This window comes from Coenobita brevimanus, chromosome 93 (assembly GCF_032717465.1).
Source record: "Coenobita brevimanus isolate Jiangsu-jjx chromosome 93, ASM3271746v2, whole genome shotgun sequence".
In the NCBI taxonomy this organism is placed as follows: domain Eukaryota; kingdom Metazoa; phylum Arthropoda; class Malacostraca; order Decapoda; family Coenobitidae; genus Coenobita; species Coenobita brevimanus.
Genome location: NC_137046.1, coordinates 25574034 through 25598029, shown reverse-complemented (window position 1 = coordinate 25598029; position 23996 = coordinate 25574034). Strand labels below are relative to the sequence as shown.

The 23996-nt window shown below is 40.8% G+C and overlaps 1 protein-coding gene across 1 annotated transcript in view; it reads left to right on the top strand.

The window, feature by feature from the left end:
* LOC145412387 (sulfotransferase 1A1-like) overlaps window positions 1–23996 on the top strand; it is a 257463-nt gene that overhangs the window by 33546 nt on the left and 199921 nt on the right. The window contains exon 2 of the mRNA XM_080282275.1: window positions 16166–16330. Coding sequence (XP_080138401.1) covers window positions 16166–16330 — 165 coding nt within the window. The remainder of the gene's footprint in view (window positions 1–16165; window positions 16331–23996) is intronic.

The window sequence follows — 23996 nt, the reverse complement described above, 5'->3', positions numbered from 1 at the left end:
ATATGGTTAACTGCAATAGCCTCTATTAACACGAAATTAGCAAGAGTAAATATATCCAAGTCAGGCCTGATAAAATGAAAATACACTGGGTAATGCTCAGTTAATGCAAGATAAATTATTACAGATACAAACTATTATGAACAATGGCTAACAATAAGAACCCTACATGAATTACAAAAACCTCACTAGGCCTACAATTAACAACTTATGCTATACAGTACAAGAACAAAATGCAATAACACTTATACTCAAATTACACAGCTGCTAGATGGTTGGAGACTTCCTGAGCACTCACAATAATAACTGTACAGGGGAGGACAGAGATGTGAACAAAATGAGGAGTAGATCTAAGTGGCAATTAATGTAGAGACTGAGCTCATTATATAGGGGCCGGCAGAGCTTGATACAATTTGTAAGGACGCGCAAATGAAGCCATGGGGACAAAGAGTTGACAATCCTGCTCTGAACAATAGAAAGAATGACTTACTTTACTATAACGGTAGAAGGGGGGGACTGAGGTAGAACACGCTCGTGATCAAACATGCAGCATATTGCACGTTAGAACTACACAAAGGATGATGAAATCATAGGCTATGTAACAATATATATATATATATATATATATATATATATATATATATATATATATATATATCGTGTATGCAGAGTTGCTTAAGTGTAGTGGCGAGAGTGGAATAAAGTGCTTGTTGAAGATATGTAAGAAGGCATAGATGTGTGAAACAGTGCCTGCAGAGTGGAAAAAGGCTGTTATTGTACCCCTGTACAGAAACAAAGGTGAGCGAAGTGAATGTAAGATTTTTCGTGGTATAAGTTTATTGAGTGTGGTAGGGAAGGTACTGTATATGGAAGAATTATTATAGAGAAAATAAGAGCAATATCAGAAGTCCTAGTGAGTGATGAACAGGGTGACTTTATAGGAGTGGCAGAAGATGTGTGGATCAAATATTTGCAGTGAGACAAATAGCAGAGAAAGCTTGTGAGAGGGACCATAAGGTGTTTATGGCATTCATGGATCTGGAAAAAGCATACGACAAAGTAGACAGGGAGGGATTATGGAAGGTTTTGCGCATGTACGGTGTAGATGGTAAGCTGCTAGGTGCTGTCAAGAGTTTATATGATGGTACCAAAGCATGTGTAAGGGTTAATGGGCATCGACGTGAATGGTTCACGATCAGTGTGGGCGTGTGACAAGGTTGTGTGATGTCCCCATGGTTGTTCAATATATATATGGATGGGGTGATGAGAGAAGTGAAAACACGAGTAATGGAGAGAGGGATGGCGTTGGTAATGAATGATGTTGGATGAAATATCTCAAATTTGTTGCATGCTGATGATGCAGTACTGCTTGCAAGTATCGGACAAGAACTTGGTACGCTGGTGCAGAGTTTACTCGTAGCTGATGTCTGTGGGCGTCGTGCCTTGGAAGTAAATTTAGAAAAGAGTAAAGTGATGGTTATTGAGACAGACTGCAGTGTGATGTTACGGTGAATGGAGAGGGACTGGAATTGGTGAGAGAGTTCAAATACCTGGGTACAGTGATAGAAAAGTGAGGAAAATGTGCAAAAAAACTCGAAAGTAGAGTGACACAAGGAAGAAAAGTAGCTGGTGCAATGAAGGCCTTGATAAGAAACAGAGGCTTGAGTGTTGCAGCTGCACGAGGCTTACATGAGGCAGTGTTAGTGCCAACTTTAACATATGGATGTGAGACTATGGTGTGGCATGAAAATGAAAAGTCAAGAGTAAGAGCAGTGGAGATGGGACTGTTGAGGAATGTGTGTGGAGTACAGAGGGTGGATAGGATACGAAATAATGTGATTCGCGAAAGATGTGGAGTGAGGAAGTCGGTGGACATCAGAATCGAAGAGAGTGTAATGAGGTGGTTTAGTCATGTGGAGAGAATGGATAACAATAGAGTGGTGAAAAAGGTATATTTGAGCGAAATTGAAGGAGGAAGAAGGCGAGGTAGGCCAAGGAGAAGGTGGAGAGATATGGCGGATGAGTGTTTGAGGAAGAGAGGATTGGAAGTCGGTGAGGCTAGGGGGCTGCCAAGAGATTGAGCTGGCTGGATGAATGTTGTGAGGAGCAGTGCATGATCGGGGATTTCGGCGCCCCTTTTTATCGTGGCAGCGTCTGGATAGACTCAATCGGATACGTTTATGTGAAGCTACAGAATGTGGTGAATATTTTTGGCGTCTCCGATAGAGCCAGAATTCCGGGAGCTTGAATGATGAGTGAATGGAAGCGTGGCTCATTGGACTGGGCAAATTTGGGCTGTCTAGTCATTGCTACTCCTCACCTTGCCCTTGGGTGGGAAAGGAGGTCCAGATGATGATATATATATATATATATATATATATATATATATATATATATATATATATATATATATATATATATATATATATATATTACAGACAAAAATATAAAGAAAAAGTATGTGCCTTTCCATTGCAAAAATTTGTGCTTCTTTAATGACTACTAAATATACACTATGTCCTTACAACTGAAAATAATTTTCATCAGTAGGGAATAAAGTAAGTATATACTTATATCAGGTATACACTGATTTTTCTTACTATTTCATATGATTTTTATATACTTTTGGGCGCTGAATTCAAAACTGAAAATCAAATTCCTCCATCAAGTAAATTTTTTCACAAAACTCTTTTTTTAGTTTTCAGTTGTATATATTTTCTATTTTGCACTATATAATTATTATATATGGATATTTTATTGCAATGATATGTTCGAATTTAGTATTTGGTAATGTTAAAATCCATGTTAAAAACAACACAGGTATTTTATTTGGTAATAAGCCAGAATATAGCTGAAACACAAGACAGTTACAAGTCATACCAGTACTGAGTGCAACAAACAACTTAGTTTGACCCAGAAAGTTGACTAGTGCATTTGTAAAATGCTTTTTTCTTTTTTATAACGGTGATATTTATTGAAAATAGTGGTTTAGTGCACCGATCTTTGGTTTACCTCACGTCTGACGTACGTGGGGAAGTGCAGAAACTTGGCAGAGATAATAATGCAGAAGAAAGACAATTTATATGTTTTTCTAAATGAAGCCTGAAAGGGGTACTTCTTCATAATGATAATAAATATGCATCAATACCTGTTGCTCATTCTGTGCATTTGAATGAAATGTATCAAAATTTGGCAAATCTTCTCGAGAAAATCAACTACAATGAACACCGTTGGTTCACATGTGGTGATGTAAAAATTCTGTGTATCTTACTGGGTCAGCAGTCAGGATATACAAAATTCCCATGTTCTCGCGTGGGACAGCAGAGCCAAAGATTTACACTGGGTTCAGAAAGAATGGCCAAATAGAAAAGAATTTGCAGCTTGGTGCCAAAAGTATGATCGGACCTAGCTTGGTGAATCTAGGTAAAGTGCTGTTACCACTGTATCATATTAAGCATGGATTAATGAAGCAGTTTGTCAAAGCCCTATGATAAGATGGAGCCTGTTTTATGTATTTGTACCAAAAGTTTCCTGGTGTGTCTGAAACTAAATTGAAAGTGGATATATTAACTGGACCTGATGTTAGAAAACTGACTTCTGATGCAGAATTTGATGGTTCAATGAACGACCTGGAATGAAAGGCTTGGATCTCATTTTAAAAAACAATATCTAGGTTTTTAGGTAACAGTAAATATCCAAATTACAAAGAAATTGTGGGAAATTTGTTGTCCAGTTTAAGGAGTTGGGTTGCAGCATGAGTCTCAAAGTTCACTACAGTATTTGGATTAGCATATGGAATTTTCCCCGAAAATCATGGTGCGGTGAGTGAAGAACAGGGTGAAAGATTTCATCAGGATGCCAAGGACATGGTAGGTAGGTACCAGGGATGTTGGGATGCAAGTATGATTGTGGATTGCTGGATGGTTCATAGGGACACACCAGAGAAAGTGTATAAACGACTGGCCACCAAACGAAGTTTTGGAGCAAAAAGAAAACTGAGAAGTTACAAAGACTAGAGAACTTATATGTGATTCATAGAATATATATTGTTGCTTCCTTTAGGTACATGTTTAAGAAATTAAACAATCAGTTTAGAACAATATTATAGATATCAATTGAAATCTATATTTTGCTATGTTTAAAATAAATTTCTTTTTAATTTTGTGGTAAACTGTGATGTGATGGAAATGTTCTAAATGTATTTTTTAATTGTTCATTAGCACAATGAAAAATAATACTCAGATTTAAAAACTATTTTAATGACTTTAATTCTGCAGACCTGTGAGATTATTATAACCACGGGGAAAGCATGGAATAATTTGTAGTCAAGTGTAGCTGCTTCCTTGAGTAGGCTGTCCTTACTTATAATATATTCATTGTTGTGAGATGTTTATTGCTGCTATATCGCCATGATAGCATAAAATAAACAAGTATTGCATTCATAAGAATTATCCTCATCTGGCCTTTGAAATTAGACTATTTGTATTTGAAATCCTGGTATATACAGCAGGAACTGGGTGGTATACTGTGTACAAAGTAATACATTACACATTCAAATCCAGAAAACGTATCTTACAGTGTTAACATCTAATATATCATCTGTAATGCTATTCAGTTTACTTAACTGAGGTACTGTGTATTTTATTTGAATGATGTAATGAAGGTACAGAAATTTTGCTTTATATTCATTACGTTTTTCTTGAAAGCCTGGCAGTGCAGACTGACTGAAGTACATGTAATCTGAAATTCTGCATCACTTTTTGGGGGTGACTGTACATGCACCCACCTCTCCATGCATAGATAAATAAACAGAAACATTCTATGGCGACATCTCCCAGATAATGGAAGAGGAAGAGACCAGATATACTCTACTCATGGGCGACTTCAATGCAAAAAGTGGTAAATCGAAAAATGGAGAAGCATGTTTAGGAAACCTTTGAGTAAGAGAGAAGATTGACAGAAGCGCAATGGTGGTAAATTTTGCTGAAATATATAACATGAGAATAATGAACACATTCTTCTGGAAAAAAAAAAAAAAAAAAAAAAAACGGAGGAAATGGACCTAGAGAATCCCAAATGGAAGAACAAAGAATGAAACTAGCTTCATTATAGAAGACAATAACAATGCAATCACTAATGTCACAGTTATCAATAATGCAGGGCCATAACCAGGACTTGAAAACAGACGAGGCGAACACAGCCATACTAGGGGGATCCGGGGGCATGTTCCCCTAGAATTATTTTTTTTAATCCTAGCACCAAATAATGCAATTGCAGGTAAATTTGAACAGAGTTAAATTAACTCGGAAAATTTCACAAATGTTACTACAGTTGTATGTTTTTATTAATGCCATCTTTAGGGGTTGGGTGCACTGCATTTAGTTATATAAATTTGTTCTGCAATACGGCATTTTCATACATGCTAGAAAGGATTATTAGCAACATGTTAAACAGCAATGAAGCAAGTGTTGGTTGTTGCACTGTACTGACTACAGAAGCGCAATTAAATTTTACTGTAATGATATTGAAGACTCTACTAGAGGGGGAAAGGAGATACCAGACGAGGCAGCTGCCTTGTCTGCCTCAAGGTGGTTACGGGCATGATAATGTAAACATAGGAAGTGACCAGAGAATGGTTGGCTGCACAGCTAGATTTAGTTTCAGTGAAAAAGAGAAGTTAAGTGAGAAAAAAAAAAAAAGTATACTTAGTAATCATACGCGAAATAGTTTCAGTGAAAGAAAGACGTTAAGTGAGAAAAAAAAAAAGTATACTTAGTAATCATACGCGAAAATAAAGATGCCCTTCAGTTGGAAACAGAAATTTCAGACTGTGAGTTACACCGAATGTGACATTCATGAGTAGACTTGGAAAAGTGTAAAGGGAATCAGCAGCTGCACTAGGGAAAACAAATACAGCCAAAGCCTAGTAGTAGAGAAGTAGACTGTAGCACCAGTCGAGCAGGGCAGTACTCCCGAGGTGGATGGAAAGCTGATGACAGGGAGTGCTGGAGCTCCCGTTTCATCAGCCCTCAGGACTAGTTCCTGACCATCCCCCTTTGCTGAACTTTTTCAGTGTCTCAGTTACACAGAGAGTAGGCCAGCATGCTCTCCAGTACAAATTTCTCTAACTATCTACACCAAACTACATGCACAGTACACACTACACTTCCTATTCAAAATTCAACAAAAATGGCGTCTATTCATCAAGCCTCGGAGTCCCCAGGGGGGGGGGACCATAAATGCCCCCACCATCCTCCCCTCTCCCGGTGATGACTCGAGGTGCCTGGAACCACTGTCTGACTCTCTTCTTCTTCATTTCTGCAACATTCGCGGCCTTTCCTCTAACTTTCGTTCTGTTGAGCACCACCTCTCCTCCTCTAAACCTCACCTTCTTTTTCTAACGGAGACTCAGCTGTCTGAGGCAACGGACAGCAAACCCTTTTCTGTATCCTCCTACTTTCTCTATACTCATTTCAAAGCCAAAGGTGGCTGTTGTGTATATATACGCAACGACTTATCTTGCTCTCGTGTTCCTGAACTCGATTCTTCTGAATTCTCTACATTCTGGCTTCGGCTTTCCTGTCATTCTCTGACTAAATATATCTGTGCTGTTTACTTATCCCCTATTTCTACTGACTATCAAAACTTCTTCGACTATCTTACTTCTACGATGGAACACATTCTATCCATTTCTCCTTTCTCTGAAATCTCCATTCTAGGAGATTTCAATGTTCACCACCACCTTTGGCTCTCCTCTCCTTTCACGGATCCACCTGGTGAACAAGCCTACATCTTTTCTATCCTTAATGACATAGAGCAGCTTGTACAGCACCCTACCCGTATCCCTGACCGCCTTGGAGAGAGCTCCAACATACTTGACCTCTTCCTCACAACTAATCCTTCTGCTTGCTCTGTTAATCTTTTCTCTCCGTTGGGCTCCTCTGATCACAACCTTATTACCTTAACCTGTCCTATCACTCCGGTACGGCCTGTGGACCCTCCAGGGAAACGTCGTCTGTGGCATTTTGGAGCCGTGGACTGGGAGGCCCTCAGGCAGTACTTCTTTGATTTTCCCTGGAATGATTATTGCTTCCATGGCCGGGAGCCATCTGAGTGTGCCTTGCACATTACAGAGGTTATTCTCTCGGGCATGGAAGCATACATTCCTTTCTCATATCCTTTGACTAACGCAAGAAAGCCTTGGTTTAATCACGCTTGTTCTAATGCTGTCCGCAACAAGGAGAGGGCCTATAAAAGGTACCGGAGCCAACTCACCCCTGAATGACATCATCTTTACGTTTCTGCCCGGAATCGTGCTAAGTCTGTTCTTCGCTCTATCAAAAATAATTTCATCCATACTAAATGCTCTCAACTTTCCAACTCGAATTCTTCCCGCTCCTTCTGGCACCTTGCCAAAAATCTTTCTAACAACTTTACCTCATCATCCTTCCCTCCTCTTTTCTACTCTGATGGTTCTGTAGCTATTTCTTCTACTGATAAAGCAGATCTCTTCGCACAGACTTTCTCCTCCAATTCCACCTTAGACGATTCCGGTGCTGTTCCTCCATCACTTCCCCCCTCTGACTTCCTCATGGCTGACATTAAAATTTCTTCATTGGATGTATTTTTTGTCATCACTGGCCTCAGTACTAACAAGGCATATGGGCCTGATGGGGTCCCTCCTGTTGTTCTCAAGAACTGTGCTTCTGTACTTACACCCTGCCTAGGCAAACTCTTTCGCCTTTGTCTGTCAACTTGTACCTTTCCTTCTTGCTGGAAGTTTGCTCTCATTCAGCCAGTCCCAAAGAAGGGTGACCACTCCCAACCCTCCAATTATCGTCCAATTGCTTTAACGTCCTGTATTTCAAAAGTTTTCGAGTCAATTCTCAATAGAAAAATTTTAAGGCATCTTTCCTATCACAACCTTCTTTCCGATCGTCAGTATGGGTTCCGTCAGGGACGCTCCACAGGCGATCTTCTCACCTACCTTTCAGACTCCTGGTCATCCTCCTTTCGGGACTTTGGCGAAAGTTTGCCATTGCACTTGACATCTCAAAGGCTTTCGATCGAGTCTGGCATAAATCTTTAATTTCCAAACTGCCCTCCTACTTCTATCCTTCTATCTGTGCCTTCATTGCTAGCTTCCTTTCTGGTCATTCTATAGCCGCTGTTGTAGACGGCCATCGTTCTTCTCCTAGATCTATCAACAGTGATGTTCCTCAGAGCTCTGTCCTATCACCAACTCTCTTCCCTTTATTCATCAATGATCTAAGCTGTACATCTAACCCTATCCACTCATACTCTGATGACTTCACCCTTCACCTTTCCATTCGGTTCCCGCAACGTCCATCTCAACAGTTACTTCAACAAACAAGGGATGAGGCTATGGCACACCTAATGTCTGACTTGGCTCGTATCTCTGACTGGGGTAAAAATAATATGGTTGTTTTTAATGCATCTAAGACCCAGTTCTTACAGCTATCAACCCGACAAAATCTTCCACAGGTATACCCACTAATGTTTAATAATATTCAGCTTAATCCTGCATCATCCTTGAACATGCTTGGAGTTTCATTTATTCGGGACTTATCTTGGAAAGAGCATATTACATCTCTTGTAAAATCTGCTTCCAAGAGATTGGGTGTGCTAAGCCGACTCCGCTCTTTCTTTACCCCTGCACAATTGTTGACTCTATACAGGAGTTTTATCTGCCCCTGTGTGGAGTACAACTCTCATGTGTGGGGAGGCTCCCCACATACAGCTCTTCTCAATAGGGTGGAGTCAAAGGCTTTTCGTCTCATTAACTCTCCTCCTCTTACTGACTCCCTTCAACCTCTGTCTCTTTGCCGCACTGTTGCATCTTTATCTCTTTTCTATCGCTACTTTAATGGTCACTGCTCCTCTGAACTGTCTGCTTGCATTCCTCCATCTCTATGACGGGCGCGTAGCACCCGTCTAGCAGCAGACTCTCATCCCTTTTCTGTCCAACTCTCTAATGCAAGAGTTAACCGTTACTCCCAGTCTTTCATTTATGCAACAGATCAGCTCTGGAACTGTCTCCCTCTGTCTGTATTTCCTGCTGCCTATGATCTCCTGTCTTTCAAACGCAGTGTGTCCAGGCATCTCAAAATGATCGGATCTTGAATTTGGCTTTCTATTGTATTTTGTTTTTCTCTTGGAGGGAACTGTTACTGCGAACTCATGGCCTTTGGTTCCTTCTTCCTCGCATTGAAAAAAAAAAAAAGTCTTACAACAAGACCCTCGAGATCATGAAAAGAAGAAAGAAGATGAAAGTAAAAATATAGAAAGATTAAATAAAAAGAGTAGAATTAAATGAGCTTCTCAGCAAGAAAGAGGAAAGAAAACCAAAGAGAAACTTGAATCAGATAAAAGGAACCACCATAAAAGGAAAAAGGTCTTAAACATGTCCAGAGCCAAATGGCACTAGGAAAGCACCACATTATACCAGTGAAAGACAAAAATGATGAAATCAAGTGTAGAGGGAAGATGGTGAAGAGTTGAAGAATTTTACAAAGAACAGTATGCATCATATACAATAGCACCAATAGCTAACTTTTCAGTTGGCACAGGTGAAATACCAGAGGTAACACCATATAGAATAAAATTTTCTCCTAAAAGTATGAAAAAGGGAAGAGTCCGTGGATAAGATGGAATAGCAGCAGATTTACTGTTGGATGCAGAGTAGAAGTTGAAAAGTTGCTTGCCAGTATGTATCAAAAAGTATATAACGAATGTATAATCCCAGGTATGACATACGGATGAAACCTGGAAACTGACAAAATCAATAGAAAACAGACAAATCCCTTCTCAAGGCACAATGGAATAGTTAATGTTGGGAAATCTTTGAGAAAGAGGGAGTAATCAACTTGGGTCAAGGGCAGACTAAAGACAAGAATATTATCACTCTCATCTTAAATGTTGAGACCAACTGCCTAGCCCCGGGCTCCTACGCTCCTCTTGGGGCAATGTAGGATTGGATGATGGATGGATGGATAAAAGAACAGAAATGGACGTGGACTGGTCATATAGCAAGAATATTGGATAACCGAAGGAACAAAAGGCTGACTAAATGGACTCCAAAAGACTGCAAGGAATGCAGGAAAGGCCAAACAGGAGGTGGAGGGATGAGGTAGAAAAAAATGCAGGCAAAAATCTGGCATAGATTGGTTATTTTGTGATAATTTTTCTAGAGGTACACTACATTAACACAAATCAAATTGCAATAATCACACCAGCCGAAGATTTTCAAATCCTACCATCTTCAAAACGCCACATAAGCTTAGCCAATGAAGCAGTCAATAAGTGATCAGCTTAGCTGATCAGCTCCACCCACCTGTCTCCACCTAATTCACATGAATCGTATATAAACAGACACACATGACAGAACCATTAGATGATCAGAGAGAGGGAAGGGATCTATCGATCAAGCTATGATGGAGGCCACATCTGCTACTGCCTGCAACCCGTTGAGGGAGGAAAGCAGCAGACCACAGTCTCCAGCGACCCAGACGAAGATCAGGGGGACCGTGGTTTGGTTTAATGTCAGGGCAGGGTACAGCTTCATCAAGTGCTATGATACTGGAGTTGATGCTTTTGTTCACCACCAGCTTGTCATTAAACCATACTCAGGACACCTCCAACGCTCCCTTGGGGATGGCAAGATGGTGGAGTTTAGTCTCTTTGGGACTCCTAAGGGTTCTGAGGCTCGGGACGTTACTGGGCAGGGAGGCGTTGTCGTGCAGGGTTCTGCCCATGCATGGCGACGTCTCGCGGCCTGGGGTCGCCAGGCCAGGGGTCATGGTAGTCCTATGTAGATAAGTATCATCGTGGAAAAGTGCATCACGACAGCAAGGGCTTTTTGTGAGGGTGATAAGGGGGCTTTGTGCATTGTCCTCTCCAAGAACTTTGTGGGGAACGGGCTGCCTCACCTTGTCATCCCTGAGTACTTCTCCCGCAATATACATTCTGCCCCTCGCTGCCGGGAGCGTTGGGCCCAGCCACAACCTGCGACCCTCCACACAACACCACAGAAAAGACTTCGGCTCGAGGCTTCTCTCACTAGGCTGGATCACCAACCCGGCTCTAGACATGGCCACGATCAAGACTGCTGCCGATGTGCACTGACCACCATCAGTGACCGAGGAGGGACAGGACTCATCTGCCTCTGTACCCATAGCCGAGGATGCGTTGACTAGTTCCTCGGCTGGGGAGGAGGTCAATGAGCCTTTCCTTCCTTAGGGAAAGGAGGGCTGTCTATCTCGCCCTCCTACCGTGGATCTCAAGAGATTGGCTAGATGAGTCCTCCTACTGTCGCCTCCTGACTCTCGGCGCCCACACCCGGTCGTAACAGCTCGGAGTTTCGACCTACTCCACGTTATACAGGGTTCTCTGGGCGGCTGACCTGGGTGAGGGGATTCCACTTTGGTTGACTGTCATGAGGGTGGAAGTGCGTCTAATGAATCTTCAGACTTTTTATTTCAAGTTACTTCCACAATTGGACCCCTAGACAGGCCGTACTGTGCAGTGTGCGACCCTTTTTATCCTGCTTTTGTTTTTTACAATCTATTTGGCCTAATGCCACACATTGTGGGAAATGAATGTAAAACCTTAAAAAAAATCAGATCATGTCTGAAGATAGAACAAGAGAGTTCTAAAACGTCGCTGCTCTTTGGGGAACTCCTGAAGAAACTTCAAGAAGATCACCGAAAAATTGTACAGCAAATAGAAACCCTACATAAAATCAGTAAAAGAGAATGAGCCATAGCTTTCAACCTCGTATGCCACCAAGAAAACATCTTGCCTGGCAACACCAACATTATATAGAGTACTCGTATATCTATGTCTATATATCTATATCTATCTATCTATCTATCAATCAATCAGTCAATCTATCTATCTGTCTATCTATCCATCTATCTATCTATACTGTATATATATATATATATATATATATATATATATATATATATATATATATATATACACACACACACACACACACACACACTCAAACAGATGGCGCCAAATCATTCCTTGGTTTACCTCCCCTTCCAAAACTGCTTCCCTTCATCGACCTTCATGTACCCCGACATCTGTATTTCTTGATATGTTTTTCCTTTCAAAACCTTGACCTTTTATACGGCAAATGGCTTCTTCAGATATCACAGTATAATTCTTGATAGTTCCCCTCTGAACATGGATATAATGATTCAACTGTTTCATGGGATATTACGTAATATGTTCCAACTGCAGCAGCAACGACTGGATGAACATTTTGAATAATGAATACTGCTTTCAAGTGATTACTCTAACCCTGGAACTTTATTACCTTGCCTCTATATTGTCATTGTTCAGAGTATAGGTAATTTCATGGTAGCTTTGACTTTTAGATTTTTTGAAGACACCTTTTGTTGCTTACATCACAATTGTGTTCCATTAATATTTTTATTTATTTATTTCCCTGTACCAACCGACATTTCGTCAATTGTTGCTGCCTCCGATGACGTGGTTGTAGACTCAAAGGTAATGAAAAAAAAAAAAAAAAAAAAGCACTCGGAGAGTGCAAAACACGCTCCCTCCACCTAGTCTAAGAGTGCATGCACAAAGAAAGCAGTTTCCCCGCAGGGACTACCGGTGCCGACCTGAGTCAAGAATTAAACCATATAAACAAGTGTAGGCGTGCATAGAAGAAGTGGGGTCGAGCATGTCGGAGCAGGCAGCCTGCTTCAACCTACTTTCCGGATTCCACGGACCATTATTGCCTGCTCAACCCGTGCAGGTAGACGTGTACAGGCTGGAGAGTAAGATGGACGTTGAGCTTCTGACTACCAAAGTATTTGAGCGACCTCCATTGTGGGACAAAAGGAGTAAGGCAGTAAGAAATGTGGCAGATAAACTGTGGGCTGAAATAAGCAAAGAATATGATTGTGAAGGTAAGCACAATAGTAGTTTATTGTGTGAATATATTCCTGTTTATGTGGGTTGATAGCTGAAGCCTTATCACAAATATATTTTGTTGACATCAGTGCAGTGGAGTACAGACACTACTGAAACAAGCAGTCGACAGTGATGAACAGTTTTATTAATAGGTCTGTTAACTTAAATAGTGCTTACAAGAGTAATTTGATTAGCTCAGTAGTAAAGGTACAGCAAGCGAAACAGATTCCAGACCTGGTTTATTTTCAGGGTACTACCAGAATGTTATCCAGTGTTTTTAGTCCTTGCAAACTAAAGGATGATTCAATAAGAATGATTTAAAGATTTCCCTAACATACTTAGCTTCGTTGGCTGGTCTTCCTGGACAATGCATATGATTGTTTTGCTTAGGAGCAGAGATGGCAGTCTCAGTTAGATGTTGTTCAACTCCCTCTTTGTCTATAATAGTGTTATGCAAAATACAAATACACTTTACAGTGTGATCAATCAAATCACTGTACGCCTGGTGAATCACAACTGACCACGTCCTTGTCCTTCGCCTTGCTGGTCAGAGCTGGTTACCTGTGTCCTTCGTGACCATGTGCCCTCGCAAGTAATCAGCGTGGGTCAGCGTCGGTAGCCAGTGCGCAGGCAATCTGCTTTCTTTGTGTACGCACCCTAAGGGCTACAAACTTGACTCTGCCCTGTGACCGTGACCGACGTCACTTTACTCTAAAAAAAAAGTAATTGTTTCCTTCTCGCCAAACCCTTAACCCTTCCACCAACTTTGTTTCAGATTAGATCAAAACTATTTGAGATGACTCTGTCCAGTGATCTTGACTTTTGGCCTTTCCCTGTGATCCTAATCTTTGAATAATTGTTCTCAAAACAAAATAGGGTTCTCCTTGTTTTACCATGAACCCTTCCACAGAGTTTAATGTGCATGTCACCTTGACATGTATTATTCATAGCGTTGCTTGAGCTGCTCGTTTTCTGCCTGCAATAATAATCTGGCTTCAAAAATCCCAAAAAACTACAGCATCAATAACAGATTTGTTTTAATCCATGTTTACGTAAGCCCCTTATCGTTGGTAACTCAGGTAAAATTACAAAAAGAAAATATCTTTCAAATCAAGGAATTACGACTTGCCTTGTTTGCCACTGACCATAATAGGCTAAGGTCTGTTACCACAACTGCTTGCTTCCCACACTCTAGCTCGTGTGGAAATGTTCGTGGTTATTGAATTATAATCTACTATAGGGCTGGAAGAAGCACTTTATTTACCATATTGCACACTGTAGAAACAGTCGAAAAGACCAAAACCTAGTTTGTGCAGGACTGACTGTAATTATCATAAACACTTTTGCAATATAATTTTATATGATTATTTATATTTCATGAAGTTTAATAGCCATTAATCCACTCTGAACACATTTACTTTCTCAAAACGAAAATAAGTAAGCTGCTGCTGAGCCCACTTTAGGCAAATACAAAATCGATCTTGGCTTTAACAAAAAAGCACCTCGGGTGGATTCCCATCACTTTGGCCAGCAAAAACCGAGTACAACAATGAATCCGATCCGTCATCTCTGCAACAGATATATGGGTTTTAAATAACTTTGTGACTGACCAAGCGCTGGCCTACTGCTTCAGGAAAACGGTGTCTAGTAAGGTGGCTGGGGCAACCACAACAGTGACAAGCTTAGAACCAAAAGTAGCCATTAGATTGACCTTTTATACCCTCTTTCATTGATGTGATCTCATTTAGTACTTTATTCTTACAAACTGCAAACGATTATAATGTTCATGCAAACGAGCGAGAACATTGTGTTATATTTAAGTAGGTAGCGAAGCACAGGACCAAACCGGAGTTATTTTGGAAACTAATCTTCAGCAGATGTATGCACATCGCTGGAAAGCTTCAATGACTTTTCTCAGAATTCATTACCCTATTGCTGAAAAGAGCCAGAAAGTGCCAGACTGAACACCCAAACTGGGTAATACCGGAAATCATTAAAGTTACATTGGACCAATACACATTGTTAGAAAGCTCATGAAGAACTAATGGATTTTCCTAAACTTGGTTTTCTCAAAATTCGCCACTATGCTGAAAAAATAAAAAAATAATAAAACCTCAAAAATGGTCATCATAAAGGTTATCCTGAAAAGTGTTAAGGTAAAGCAGATGTACGCACTGGAAAGCTCGTTAAAAAGCACATGCAATGGGTATATTTAAGTGGCTTTTATAAAAACAAGAGTGTACAGTGCCTCAAGAAAGTATCCGTACTTAGGGGTAGATAGTTTTGAAATCATACGTTCACCTCAGGCGTGTTTCAGATCACATCGTTGGTTTTTCAGTTTGTTTCCTACATAGTTGTTCTGATACTTTTTTGAGGTACTGTACATTAATATCAGTCAAGTGGGATGGCAATATTCTTTTAGATAATATAAGTCAATTAGGATGGCATTCTTCTTCTCTTACACTTAAGGAGCAGAACTTTTTAACATACAGTAGTGCTTAAGTGCCCGTTGTTACTCAAAGCTCAGCTGGAGCAACCTGTAAGTAGCAGGCCACATTTAGGCACCCCTTGTCTCGATTATGTCTGATGAAATTTAACACCAAGATATGCTCCAGTATTACTGAGTAAGAGTACAATATGAGAGGGGAAGAGGGAAATCAAGTGATTCAAATCACCAGTGATTAGATGATGCAGGAAGAGGACCGTACAGTGTATATGACGAAATTTACAGCTTGGATGAAAGTGCCAGAAAGCTGCAGCAATGAGGAGACTGAATAACAGAATTTCATAGGTGAACGAAAAAATATTTAAGAGAAACTCTCAGGATATGTCAGAGCTAATAGGGAAACAGCATCACAGGCCCAGTATGCATATCTAGTACAGAATATAAATGTTAGAAAAACGTTATGAGCAAGTTAAGGTTGTGAAAACCTGAATATAAAGAAAGAATATTGAAACAAAACTTATATTCACTGTCTCAGAGTCGTCTCGGAAGAGATTTAGACCATCTCTGCAGAAAACTGTGTAGTGAACTTTTAACTCATAACCTGGGTTGTGATCACTTTAAGCATGCTAGTCTTTTTGCTTTACTTGAATATCATTTAAAATTAATGACAGTTAGAATATATCGGAAGGAATATGTCTTATGTAGAGGTCACACCTATTCTTGCCTAGCAGATGTTCAGTTACTAATTTACTTGACGTCCGCCAGGTGCTGAAGAGTGGCCACAAAGTCGAGGTAGTGGATGGAGAGGAGATGGAGGCGATACGCAAGGAGTTTCCTGGATACACGACAAACCTGATTCGCCTCACTCCAGGCAGATGGCTCTTTCTTGACAGATTCACAAACTTCGCCAACCAACTCTATGATTTCAAGGTTAGATTTTCTTATCAGCTATATGTTAATCAGTTTCTGATTACTGTACTGTGTATTTGAAATAATAACCTCTCCACCTCTCCATGCCTTCCCTCGTGCTACACGGGCATCTGGTAGCGCTAATGACTGGAATGTCACTCAGCCATATTGCAGAACTTCTGCCTATTAGAATACTTTCATTCCCCGAACTGCATCTCTTTGGAACTCGCTTCCCCAGAGTTGTTTCCCTCCAAACTTCAACCTACAGCCGTTCAAGTCTAACTGTTACAGATATTTTATGAACAGAGGACACCAGTAATCTGGTGTACGGATTATTTTTTTTTATTCATTTGTTTTTCCTTCCTCTGTTGTTACTTAAAAAAACAAAACAATATAACTGGTCTGTTTACAGTTGTTACCATATTCCATAAGTCACTGGGGTTGATTAATTTTAAAAATTACTATTCAGAACCATTGCTAGTCAAAATAAGTAACAGTAGTAGATAATTTAATAATCAAACAATGTGACATTCTGCAGTTCAAAACAAAAACTTCTATTCTCTTTAATTATTTATGGGTTGAAACAGAGATTTAATCCTTGCCAACTACCCCAACACTTAATGAAGCATTAAACAAATCATGGTAAAATTACTGGACGGACAGATGTATGAGAAAAGACTGCTAATTGAATAAGGGTCCCAGCTTGAGCAAGTTGGCATGAGATCACAAGGGGCCTTCCGCGATTGTTCTTCTACCTTATGGAAGTTGTTATTTATAGAATCTCCCCTCTTATAGAGGGAACCGGGCCCTATACAAAGTGTAGTTAGAGGTGGTTACGTGCTCTAAATGTAAAATTTGCAACAGACGTAGTGGACACCTGCAGCAGACTTAGATGATTTAACAGCCTGAAGGATGTGTCATTCTCAGTACGAGTATGAAGGTACTGTACCTTGCTGGTCTTGATGGAGGGGATGACTCTGTCTATCATGTCAGTCACATCTTGGTTGCTGGTGCACCTGAAGATCAAGAGGCTTCTGAGGTCGTCTTCTGTGAGGGATGAGAGTTGAGAGGCAGTCTTGGTTGGTAGAGGTGGGATGACTGTAGAGAGGTGGCGACGTGAAGGCAGTGAGGTGGTGGCAGAAGGCGTGTAATGTTTTTCTTAGTTAAGTGTTCATTGACGCATGTAAATATACATGCTACAGAGAGGCTGGAGAGGTTTACAAAACGAGCCCGATTAATGGGGGAGGCGGTGGCTGAATCGGTAGAAAGGTGGCCTGCAGTCCTGTTGGACCCAGGTTCGAATCCCGGCTGGGGCAGGGAACAGTTTAAGGATTTGAATTTCATAAAAGCAGACTTTCCTGATCTACCAGATGACTCGCCGACATGTCATAAAAGTACCCCCGCTAATACCAATACACCAGTCCTGTATGAGACAGCCCTAGCATGTATTCAATATGGACGGTGGGTGTTAGCGCCGAAGTGGTGACATGTACAGAGGTGTATGGTATGTAGGAGGACTACTGGGCCTTGAGTGCAGGCTGTGAAGCATATACCCAGAGTCGGACACATAAAAAAAAAAAAAAAAAAAATTCCGTGCTTGTAGAAAGGAAGATGAGGGGGCAATATTGTTGATACGAGGGTGGTGAGAAGATGATGCACAGAATTTTCGCATCACGTGGTATTGGTATGCAAGGTAAAACTGAGAGGAGCGAGTTCGATATTAAGAGAGAATAGTGGTGAGAGTGAAAGATCGAAGGTGAAGATGCAGAGGAACAAAGATGGAGCAGAAGAGAGGTAACAGAGCAGTTAAAGTCAAATAATAGGAGGCAAATAGGGAGTAGACTGCAGCACCAGTAGAACAGGGCGGTACTCCCAAGGTGGATAGAATGCTGATGACAGGGAGAGCTGGAACTCCTGCTTCATCAGCCCTTGGGACTAGTTCCTGGCCATCTCCCTTTGCTGAACTTTTTCAGTGTTTCAGTAACACGGAGAGTAGGCCAGCATGCTCTCCAGTACAAGTTTCTCTAACTCTCAGCACCAAACTACTACATGTATATTACACAGGACACTTCCTTTTCTAAATTCAACCAAAATGGTGTCTCGGAGTTCCCAGGAGAGGGAGGGAGGAACCATAAATGTCCCCACCATCCACCCTCTCCTGGTTACAACCCAATGAGACACCTGGGACCAATGTCTGACTCACTTCTTCATTTCTGCAACATTCTCGGCCTTTTCTCTAACTTTCTCTTAGTTAAGCACCAATTCTCCTCTAAGCCTCACCTTCTCATCTTAACTGAGCCTCGGCTGTCTGAGGCAACTGCTAGCAAACCCTTTTCTGTATCCTCGTACTTTCTCTATACTCATTTCAAAGACAAAGGTGGCTGTTGTGTATTTGTACACAACGACTTATCTTGCTCTCATGTTCCTGAACTTGATTCTTCAGTATTCTCGACTTTGGCTTTGGCCATCCTGTCATTCTTTGACAAAATATATGTGTGCTGATTACTTATCCCTTAATTTTACTGACTACGAAAAATTCTTCGACTATCTTATTTCTACAATGGAGCACATCTTGTCCATTCCTCCTTTCTCTGAAATCTCCATTCTTGGAGATATCAATGTTCACCACCACCTTTGGCTCTCCTCTCCTTTCACTGACCCACATGGTGAACAAGCCTACATCTCTTCTATCCTTAATAACCTAGAACAGCTTGTACAGCACCCTACCCGTATCCCAGACTGCCTTGGAGGGAGTTCCAACATATTTGACCTCTTCCTCGCAACCAATTCTTCTGTTTACACTGTTAATCTTTCCTTTCCGTTGGGCTCATCCTACCACAACATTATCACCTTAACCCGTCCTATTACTTCAGTTCAGCCTGTGGACCCTCCAAAGAAACCTCGGTTGTGGCACTTTGGAGCTGCTGATTGGGAGGCCCTCATGCAGTACTTCTTTGATTTTCCCTGGAATGATTATTGCTTCCATGGCCGAGAGCCATCTGAGTGTGCCATGCACATTGCAGAGGTTATTCTCTCAGGCATGGAAGCATACATTCCTTTCTCATATCCTTTGACTGATGAAAAGAAACCTTGGTTTAATCACGCTTGTTCTAATGCTGTCCACAACAAGGAGAGGGCCTGCAAAAGGTACCCGAGCCAACCCAACCATGAATCTCATTTTTTTTTACTTTTCTGCCTGGAATCGTGCTAAGTCTGTTCTTCGCTCTGCTAAATATAATTTCATCCATACTAAATGCTTTGAACTCCAACTCGAATTCTTCCCGCTCCTTCTGGCACCTTGCCAAAAACCTTTCTAACATATTTACCTCATCATCCTTCCCTCCACTTTCCCACTCTGCTCTGTAGCTATTTCTCGTTTTTTTTTTTTTTTTTTTTTTCCGGCCTATCAACCATTGGTGCCGAAGCCCCTGGTTATTAAGGCCATGTATATATATATATATATATATATATATATATATATATATATATATATATATATATATATATATATATATATATATATATATATATATATATATATATATATATATATATATATATATATATATATATATATATATATATATACATTTAAACATATATACATATATATACAAACATATATATATATATATATATATATATATATATATATATATATATATATATATATACACACACACACACACACACACACACACACACTTCCATGCATACATACAGACACACTTTCATGCAAACGTACACATATATATATATATATATATATATATATATATATATATATATATATATATATATATATATATATATATATATATAATAATTTTAATGTTATTTATTTTTTTTTGTATTTTTGTTTTTAATTTTTTCTTGGTTTTATATTTTTTATACCTTATATTATAAAGAAACACTAACCTAAAGACCCTAAAACTAATCACCTAACAGACAAATCGCTAACCTATACTAAATCCTACAGAGACAAAGAGCTAGACCTACACTAATGGTAAAAATACCTCGACTAACAGAACACCATCAACTGCAGATATGTAATGCCTTTCTACATTACATACCTGCACTCATCACCTGGTGACTGTCAGTCGAGGCACAACCTAATATAGGGGACATCAATATATGAAAGGGAACCAGACGAGTCAGGAACATTTCCATATACGTCAGCTGTCGTCCCTAATTAGAATAACTTAAGCAAGATAATATAATGTATTTACATAATTTGTACAAAAAGTGAAGAACCTCGCCCAGCAGACCACCATCAACTGCAAGTGCCCAATACCTTCCTATATTGCACACTTGCACTCATCAGCTGGTGACTGTCAGGCGAGGAACTTGGCTTAATGTAGGGGACATCTATATTAGAAATAGATTGGTGGGAGGAAGAACTATTTAAAATATGTCAACTGTCAACCCTAATTAATATTACAATATATACATATTTATTGTTCATAATAACCATAACCACGCAGTAAAAAAGTCACATCACTCTGATCAGTCCGGTCTCTCTCAAGAAAGCCATCAATTTATCAGTTATAACAATGTCCCCATCACCCAGGATGGTGGAAAGGGTGAAGGGGACGTCTACTGCGCCGCAGTAATTTATAAGTGAAGCACGTTCACGAATAAATCGCCGACAGCGCAGGATGATATGACTAATAGGTAACACCGCATTACAGATGTCACAGTGCGGTGGGAAGCGTCTTTCCATATATGGTTTTATGTGGGTTAAAATGGTGGCATTAAGCCGTAACCGTGCCAACACTTTTTCTTCTAGGCGACTGGGACGGTTGGCAGTGTCCCAGTCGCCCAGGTACGGCTTACAAGTTGGAATATTTAGTCCGGTCCACTGACTTTGCCACAGAAGGTTTATTGATTTCTTTCCGAGAGATAGACTCGACCGCAGATCACGAGGAACGTCCCAAGTCTCCTCGAGCTCTACAGCCGACTTTGCAAGTAAGTCAGCCTGCTCATTGCCGTAGATACGACAATGACCAGGCACCCAGATCAGCGTGAATGACTTGTTGCATGAATGCAACTTATTAACGATGCGGCCCTGGATCTCATGAGAGTCCGTAGTGCAAGATGCAATTGCCTGAAGGGCTGATTTTGAATCTGAAAATATGACAAATGAGTCATGCCTAGAATTGAGAGCATAGTCTATGGCTTTGTCAATAGCAAAAAGTTCTGAAGTAAACACAGATGTATGAGTCGGCAACCGATACCTGAGGGCACATTCAGTCGACCACACACTTGCACCCACACATTCACTCGACTTGGAGCTGTCGGTGTACAATTGATGGGACCCCAAGTGACGAACAATGATGTTACAAAACAAGTGGTGGACCTCCGCCTCCGGCGCCTTGGCCTTTGGTGCTGGGAGCCATGTAACATCGACTGTAAAGCCGGGTGGTTCCCAAGGCCTATATTTTAAAGCACCAACTTGTCACAGTCACTGGGGTCCACATCAAGCTCCTGAGTCAGTAAGTGGAGGCGAGTGGCAAGTGGCCGACGCACCCCCCGCAGAAGGTGGTGGTATTGACGCAGGGGGGTACAGGCCACATTACCGATATTACTTTTCCTTAACGTCCTTATGCCGTAGGACAAGGCCAGGTGGTCACGGCGAATACGGAGGGGAGGCACATTCGCCTCCACTTCCATACGAGTCACACGGGTACACCGGACGGCTCCAAGACACATTCGCAAACATTTATTCTGTAACACATCCAATCCTTTCAGAGTGGCATCGGATGCCGAGCCATACACCTGTGCGCCATAGTCAAGCTTCGATCGAATAAGAGACTTATACACCATTAATAAAGATTTTCTGTCAGCACCCCAGGTAGTACCCGCTAGGTACTTGAGGACATTTAACGGTTTATCACAACGAGCAAGGAAAGTATTAACGTGAAGTTTAAAATTCATTCTACGATCAAAATGTATTCCTAAAAATTTTACAGAATTTTGAAAAGGTACCGCCTGATTATCCAAAGTTAAGCACAAATTAGGTACATTACGATTAGTGAAAACTATAGCGGCACACTTACGTACGGAAAACTTAAATCCCCACTGCAAGGCCCATTGGTGGACGGAGTCAAGGGCTGCTTGAATCCGCCCAGCCGAAAATTGTGCATTACGGGAAGAGTGCCATATTGCGCAATTGTCAGCGTAGAGCGAGTATTTAAGATTCCTCGGGATTGGAGCTGATGACAGAATATCATTGATCATAATAGTAAATAAAGTAGGACTAAGCACACTTCCCTGTGGCACCCCGTTTTCCTGGATAAATATATCCGATGTTACGTTACGGGGCAATTTGACAGAGAAAGTTCTGTCCCTTAAGAAATTTGAAATAAAAACAGGTAAATTTCCTCTTAAATCATAAGCATAGAGCTTCATTAGTATACCGTCTCGCCAGGTCATGTCATAGGCTTTATGGATGTCCAAGAACACCCCTATCATGAATTCTTTATTGGCAAATGCCTCTGCAGTACAATGCTCCAAATTCATTAAATGATCTAGTGAACTTCTGTATTTACGGAAGCCACATTGTTGATCATTTAACACATTCTTCGACTCTAAAACAAAAAGAAGCCTATTGTTAACCATACGTTCCATGACCTTACATAGACAAGAAGTCAACACAATAGGACGAAATGAAGTGGGATTCATAAGACGACCAGCCTCTTTGCGTATCGGTATGACGTGCGCAAAGTGCCATGAGTTTGGGAACGTTCGAGACGCCCAAATTTCATTGTACAATGCTAACATCTTAATCAGGTTGTCCTGATTAAGATGCTGGATCATACCGTACGTGATGGTGTCTGGTCCAGGGCTGGTGTCTTTACAGGATTTAAGGGCAAGGAGCAGTTCATCTAGCGTAAACTCTTGGTTGTACGGGGAGTCTACGTCTTCTGTGGCAAAGTCTAATATCTGTAGCTCAGCTGTGCATTTATGATGTTGGAAACGCGGGTCATAATTGGCTGAGCTACTTACATGAGAAAAACTCTTGGCGAGGATGTTAGCAACGTCCACGTGCTCGTCATAGGTGGTGTTATTCACCTGCAAGGTGGTGACAGGGAAGTATGGGCGTTTATTATTTAATAATCTTATAGTGGACCAGACTTTATGTAATGGTGTTGTACGAGTCACCGTGGACACAAAGGACCGCCAGGAGTCACGTTTAGCCCTTCTTATTATTCTCCTTGCCTCAGCCCATGCCTGTTTGTATGCAATAAAATTTTCCTCAGTGGGCTGACTATCAAAAATCCTGTATCTCCTATTGCGTTTTCTTAATGCTTGTCGGCAATCTGGCGTCCACCAATGTGCTCTATGCTTCGCATGAACTGTAGAAGTCTTGGGAATAGCAGCCTCAGCTGCGTGTAATATGGAAGTAGTTATATTTTCGACCTTAACATCTATGGTCTCCCCAGATATATCTAAATTGGCGATCCTTGAGAAGGATCCCCAATCTGCTTTCTTATAGTTAAATTTTGGAGGTGGAGGGTCCGAAATGATGTCGCGTGTATAAGAAAGACAGATGGGTAAATGATCACTTCTCAAGGAGTCGTCGTAAGGGTCCCATGAGAGATCTTGATGTATACCAGGGGAGGCCAAAGATAAGTCAATGGCCGAAAAGTTACCAGTACGATCATCTACACGAGTCACTCTACCA